The following is a 7,355-nucleotide window of genomic DNA, read 5'->3' on the forward strand; positions in this document are numbered from 1 at the left end:
CGCGAGCTGCGCAGCGGACGAGCCTAGACGTTGCCGGCGGTGCGGGAGCGCGCCAAGCTGGAGAGTTGCACCTGTCTTCGACGAGCGCACCAGCAACGATGCGGCGAGCAGCCGAGGCACCGGCGGCGGCTGGAGTTTGAACATCGAACTTGGGTTATAGAAATTGGGATTTGGTGAAGGGGATTAATGGCTGCTTTAAGATTCGGTTTGCAACATGTCGCACAGAGAGGTGGGTCTCCCGTTTGTGCATGTACGACCTGGTCGTATACGATTTTCTTTCCATGGTTGAAAAGGTGTTCTACTTTTTTTTGAGATCAATAGTAGTTTATTTCATTAAGATAGTGTTATAATCTTCCAGCAAGAGATCCTCAATAAATGAAGGTCATCTGCCGAGCCACAAGCCGTAGCTAACTCAGAACAACTATATCTTGTCAGACAATCTGCAACGCTGTTTTAAAATTTTCTGGGGAATAAACATTATCAATCGTAAGGGACTTGATTTCAGCTACTAAGTGACCAAAAACCGATATATCTAAACAAGAACTGGAAAGACCATAAATCAATGTGATCGATAGAACGCTGGTCTTGTTTCCTCTTGAGCTTTTCTATAATTATTTGAGATCGCCATATATTCCACCACACAAACATAAAAAACTACTGTGGATTTACAAAGAAGGCTTGTGTTTAACTACATTTGTAGTTCCCCTAAAATAAAACTACATTTGTAGCATACCTCCCAAAAAAATACTACACTTGTAGTAGCAGTAGCGACCGCTGACTCGTCTCATCCCATTACTTAATTAACCACTCACCGATAATGGCGGATCAATTACATTTACGTACAAGGGACTGACCGACTGAGTCACGTGACAGGCATGGCGTGCATGTGCGATCTCTCGCAAACCGCCCTTCGTGCGCTGTTCCGACGCCTTGCTGGCTCAAACCGCCACCCCGGACCCAACCACCGGTCGTTGGCCGCCGGTTTCCGTCGCTGCCGCGAGGTAGGCGGCGCAGACAGGCCGGGCCGGCGCCCCGAGGGCGGCGTCCACCGCGGCGTCGCTCCACCGGTCCTTCATTGCCCTGTTCAGCCGCGCCACGAACCCCGCGCGCCGCCGCTCCAGGTGCTTCAGGAACCGCGGCGAGATGCACTGCGTGTTCGACGCCGATGCGTGCTCCTCCGCCGGCGAAGACAACTCGTCCGGGACGGCGGTGGCGAGGTACTCCACCATGGACTCCGTGACGCGCGCCGGCGCGGCGCCGCGGCCGTCCCACAGCCACATGCGCGCCACGGCGCGGCGCACCGCGGCGGCGACGGCGTCGGCGGCCCCGGCGCTGCCGCCTCCGGAGGACGGCGACAGGAGGCGTGGGCTCAGCGCGATGACGTACTCCCCGTCCGTGACAGCGTCGACGGTCGCGTCGTCGGCGGTGAGGTTACCGCCGGCCATCATCCGCACGGTGACGCGGGCGACCCGGCGCCGCGGGAACGAGGGGTCCGGGAAGAGGGCCTCTTCGACACGGCGGCTGGCGCGGTGGAGCACGCGCTCGGCGCGGCCGTTGGCGACGAAGAGGAGGTCGAAGCGCTTGCCGGCGGCACCGGCCGTGCCACCGCCCCTGACGACGTCGATGCGGAAGCCTTTGGACGCCTCGTGCTGCGCGAACAGCGAGACGGCGGCGACGAGTACCACGGCGAGGTAGCGCGCTGCGATGCTCCGGCCGGAAGGCGAGGCGCGGGACGGGGAGACGTTGTGGGCCGTGCCGTGGCTGTCATCGTCGACGGGGATGGACGTGGAGGATGAGCCGGCGGTGGAGACCGGGAGGAGCAGCGGGGCTTCCATGGTGACCGACCGGCCGGAGAGGGCAGAGCAGAGCAGGAGCTAAGCTAGGCTGCCAGCCAGCTATGGAGGCAGTGGAGGTTGGGATTGATTATTGGGCCGTGGCAATAATGCGAGCTTTGGCGCGCTATTTAAAGCCGAATTGTTTCAGCTAACGTCCGAACGGATCGGCCTAAATGATTTATTTACTGTATTTATTTATCTTGTGGAAATGCCTAAATGATTGACGTGACTCGGTTATGTGTCAGGTTCTTCTTCTCTGGCCTCTGCTCTGCTCGTCAGATTTTTCTGCTGGTGTGCATCCGGCAGCCGATCAATGTCAGAATCTCCCACTCTCGATTCCCCTGCTTCGTGGCAAAAATCTTGGCCTTATTGTACATGTATGTGTCCAGGCTAAATTGACGGTGGGCCTCTGATTTACGTTGTGAAGAGAAGTAAGTAGTTCAGTCCAGTGGAGTATCTGGACCGGTGGCTGCGGCATCACATAATTTACCGGCCATTGCATCACGCCCAAGCTCGACCACGAACTTGTCTGTCCGGCGACTAGTCCTCAGATAGCGTCTCAAGAAGATTCTGGGCTCATGCTCGTAATTAGGGCACCGTTAAACAAAGGGCCGTCAAGCATGATTGCCCGCAAGGCTTCTTTAATTAAGCTTGCTCAAACAAAGTTTGCTTTTTTTCTGTTTGGGAAAATTACAGGGGCCTGCTCCAATTTCAATTAATAGAAACCAACGAGAGCTTTAATACAAACTACAGTAACACCTAACTGACGCAAGGTCAACGACGACATCATTCGACATGCACGTACTGGCTAATCAAAAGCACATAGCAAACTTAAGATCTTCAAAGGAGCTGGAGTAGATATTCAGACAAAGCTTTTGATATAGGACATAGGAGTATGCATGTAGTATATCCACTTGATTAGCATGATTTCATGGGCTCCATTTCGTCATTTTGGCGCCCAGCTACTCTACTCGTCCCATGTGTCTCGGTCGGTACCCGAACCGCGGATGCATGCCAGCGCGCACCACCACCCTCCACTTGCCACATGCACCGAGTCATCGACTAGTATACTGTAGTCGAAATATTTTTGATAGCAATATTTTGACAACTGGTTGAGGGGTGTTGATAACAATAATTTCCCCATGCGGCGGTAATATTTCAGGAATAATTTGTTTTATATGTTTTTAATGATTTTTAATCTCCGGTGCCTGTTATTCCGGACTCTGTACTTAGGCTATCCCGCAGAGGCCGGAGGACGCAGAGGCCGGAGGACATGAAACTTTTTATGAAGGCGTTTACCCAGTTCGAGCATACGAACCGTGAGTTTTCTTCCATCATGAATGACAGTGTATGTTTTTATATTGGACATCGTATGCCATATGACACTTTTATTTTCTATTGCTGTAAAATGATAATTTCTTTTATGCTTTTTTGGACTTGTTAGTTGTGTGCATCTTGTTATGGACAGATAGGGTATGCACTCATTATGGTTATATTGGCATTTGATCTTTGGTGTTCGGATAAGTAATTCATGGTCTCGGATAGGGATCCCACGATTAGCAAAGTCATCGGGTGAGTGGACCCTTGGCAAGGAAAATTCATGTTCTTGGCCTAACTCTCATCAGTGCTTGCTTATCCGCCATCTCTACATTTGTGATGGGCCTCTTCATTCTCAGGGATGGGGTTCATGCGCAATTTGACAAAGTTAGCGCTCGATTCTTTTGGGAGACCGACGCAGCTAAGCGCAAATATCACATGGTCAGATGGACTGACATTTGTAAACAAAACGGAGGGGTTCCGTGCTTGACAAAATTAGAACTCGGTTCTTATGGGAAAGAGATGCGGCTAGGTGCAAATATCACATGGTCAAATGGACTAACATTTGTATACCCAAAAACTAGGTAGGTCTGGGCATCACCAACTCCAAAAAAATGAATTTAGCGCTTATCTTTTTAAACCTCTACGCGCTAGATTCCTCGCTAAAAAGCCCAATATTTTCTGAAAGCCGAATTGGCTCATTTTTCGAGTCTAAAGCCAGGGACTCCCAAGCTTGGAATGAGATTTAGAAATGCACCCAAATTTTCAACTTGGATGCTCTTTCGCCATAGGGAATGGGAAGGATACGAAATTCTAGTTGTCTAGGTGGATTGATGACAAACCTCCATGCGCTAGATTCCCTGAGCTCTTCGTCATTGCTTATGTACCTGAGATCCTCGTCAATGAAGTTTTCGTCAATGGTCATACCAACTTGGCGTTTATGTGCAACATATCCACTCCTGAGCTTGCTGCATGGGACGCTTTGCAAACGTTGCTTGTAGGAGCTTCACTTTTTTGCAGAAAGGGGTTATCCTAGGAGGGACCTAGAGGCATCGGGCATGTTCTCGGTCAAACCTCTCTATGCCAGGTACAAGGCCCTAGGGTGAGATATGCCCTACAAGCGACAAGAGTTTCGCTTAAACTTTGTATTTTCCTATGCCAAGCTTCGCTTGACCGCCTCCCATCTATGATTACTCTTAAGAAATCATCATGGTCCCAGGAATGGTTATTGTGCCCTATGCGGTAGCTCAGAAGACTCCAACCACATTCTTTTCAATGCGCTCCTGCAAAATTCCTCAAGACTTGCGTCAGGGAGCCCTTTCGAGCCTCTTGGGTGCCGAATTACATGGCTGGACAGTTGTCTTTCCTGCGCTCCATGAGAGGCCAGCAACATAGGTTGGCTTGGCGCTCATTTGCGGCCTTAGCTTGGGTGCTTTTGGACGAATGCAAATGAAATAGCTATTGAAGGATAGTTGTATGCTCACCCAACCAATTATATTCCAAATGGCATTATTTTTCTTTCAGTTGTGATGCCCTCTAGGGAAGAGGAAGGACTATGAAGCAGCATCCAGAGTTGTGGTGCCCTCTTCATAGGAGAGACTCCTCATGAAGTCTAGTTTCCATTTATGATGACATCTTGTACTTTTGGGATTTGCCTTTTGTTTGGTAGAATTGGTTCCATGTCAAGCCTGTTGGGGAATGCAGAAATTTCAAAAAAAAAAATCCTACGCACACGCAAGATCTATCATGGTGATGCATAGCAATGAGAGGGGAAGAGTGTTGTCCACGTACCCTTGTAGACCATAAGCGGAAGCGTTATAACAACGCGGTTGATGTAGTCATATGTCTTCACGATCCGACCGATCCTAGTACCGAAAGTACGGCACCTCCGTGATCTGCACACGTTCGGCTCGGTGACGTCCCACGAACTCTCGATCCAGCTGAGTGTCGAGGGCGAGCTTCGTCAGCACGACGGTGTGATGACGGTGATGATGAAGCTACCGGCGCAGGGCTTCGCCTAAGCACTACGACGATATGACCAAGGTGGATTATGGTGGAGGGGGGCACCGCACATGGCTAACAGATCAATGATCAACTTGTATGTCCTAGGGTGCCCCCTGCCCCCGTATATAAACGAGCAAGGGGGAGGCCATTCGGCCCTTGTGGCGCGCCTCGAGAGGAGGATTCCTCCTCCTAGTAAGAGTAGGACTCCCCTTTTCTAGTCCTACTAGGAGGGGGAAAGGAAGGAGGAGAAGGGAGAAGGAAAGGGGGCGCCCCCCCTTCCCTAGTACAATTCAGACTAGAGGGGGAGGGGCGCCAGCCTGCCCTGGCCGTCCCTTTCTCTCCACCAAGGCCCATGTGGCCCATTAGTTCCCCGAGGGGGTTCCGGTAACCCTGTGGCACTCCGGTTTTCTTCGAAATCACCCGGAACACTTCCTGTGTCCGAATATAGCCGTCCAATATATAAATCTTTATGTCTCGACCATTTCGAGACTCCTCATCATGACCGTGATCATATCCGGGACTCCAAACTACCTTCGGTACATCAAAACACATAAACTCATAATACTGATCATCATCGAACGTTAAGCGTGCGGAGCCTATGGGTTCGAGAACTATGTAGACAGGACCGAGACACGTCTACGGTCAATAACCAATAGCGGAACCTGGATGTTCATATTGGCTCCCACATATTCTACGAAGATCTTTATCGGTCAAACCGCATAACGATATACGTTGTTCCCTTTGTCATCGGTATGTTACTTGCCCGAGATTCGATCACCAGTATCTCAATACCTAGTTCAATCTCGTTACCGGCAAGTCTCTTCACTCGTTCTGTAATGCATCATCCCGTAACTAGCTCATTAGTCACATTGCTTGCAAGGCTTATAGTGTTGTGCATTACCGAGAGGGCCCAGAGATACCTCTCTGATACTCGGAGTGACAAAATCCTAATCTCGATCTATGCCAACTCAACAAACACCATTGGAGACACCTATAGAGCATCTTTATAGTCACCCAGTTACGTTGTGACATTTGATAGCACACTAAGTGTTCCTCCGATATCCGGGAGTTGTGTGATCTCATAGTCATAGGAACATGTATAAGTTATGGAGAAAGCAATAGCAACAAACTAAACGATCATCGTGCTAAGCTAACAGATGGGTCAAGTCAATCACATCATTCTCTAATGATGTGATCTCGTTATTCAAATGACAACTCATGTCTATGGTTAGGAAACATAACCATCATTGATTCAACGAGCTAGTCAAGTAGAGGCATACTAGTGACATTCTGTTTGTCTATGTATTCACACATATACTAAGTTTCTGGTTAATACAATTCTAGCATGAATAATAAACATTTATCATGATATAAGGAAATATAAATAACAACTTTGTTATTGCCTCTTGGGCATGTTGAGGAACGTAGTAATTTCAAAAAAATTCCTACGCACACGCAAGATCATGGTGATGCATAGCAACGAGAGGGGAGAGTGTTGTCCACGTACCCTCGTAGGCCGAAAGCGGAAGCGTTATGACAACGCGGTTGATGTAGTCGTACGTCTTCACGGCCCGACCGATCAAGCACCAAAACTACGGCACCTCCGAGTTCTAGCACACGTTCAGCTCGATGACGATCCCCGGACTCCGATCCAGCAGAATGTCGGGGAAGAGTTCCGTCAGCACGACGGCGTGGTGATGATCTTGATGTTCTACCATCGCAGGGCTTCGCCTAAGCACCGCTACAATATTATCGAGGATTATGGTGGAGGGGGGCACCGCACACGGTTAAGAGATCAATGATCAATTGTTGTGTCTATGGGGTGCCCCCCTGGCCCCGTATATAAAGGAGCAAGGGGGGAGGCAGCCGACCTAGGAGGAGGGCGCGCCAAGGGGGGAGTCCTACTCCCACCGGGAGTAGGACTCCTCCTTCCCTTGTTGGAGTAGGAGAGAAGAAAAGAGGGGGAGAGGAACAAGGAAAAGTGGGCTGCACCCCTTGTCCAATTCAGACCAGAGGGGGGGGGAGGCGTGCCTCCTTCCTTTTGGCCTCTCTCCTCTATTCCCGTATGGCCCAATAAGGCCCATATACTCCCCGGCGAATTCCCGTAACTCTCCGGTACTCCAAAAAATACCCGAATCACTCGGAACCTTTCCGATGTCCGAATATAGTCGTCCAATATATCGATCTTTACGTCTCGAC

The 7,355-nt window shown here is 50.0% G+C and overlaps 1 protein-coding gene across 1 annotated transcript; it reads right to left on the bottom strand.

Annotated features, from left to right (window-relative positions):
- Window positions 1-565: 565 nt before the first annotated feature.
- Window positions 566-2,011, bottom strand: LOC147992907 (Plant basic secretory protein (BSP) family protein). Its single transcript, XM_087532501.1, has one exon. It carries the CDS (start codon window positions 1,833-1,835, stop codon window positions 939-941), a length of 897 nt encoding a protein of 298 aa, XP_087388627.1. The 5' UTR covers window positions 1,836-2,011; the 3' UTR covers window positions 566-938.
- Window positions 2,012-7,355: the final 5,344 nt, after the last annotated feature.

Source organism: Triticum urartu, chromosome 1A (genome assembly GCF_056163025.1).
Source record: "Triticum urartu cultivar PI428250 chromosome 1A, HENAU_Tu73, whole genome shotgun sequence".
NCBI classification, from domain to species: Eukaryota; Viridiplantae; Streptophyta; class Magnoliopsida; order Poales; family Poaceae; genus Triticum; species Triticum urartu.

What these genes read in the sequence shown, in the direction of transcription:
- LOC147992907 (XM_087532501.1), bottom strand. Translation starts at nt 1,835, where the DNA reads ATGGAAGCCCCGCTGCTCCTCCCGGTCTCCACCGCCGGCTCATCCTCC.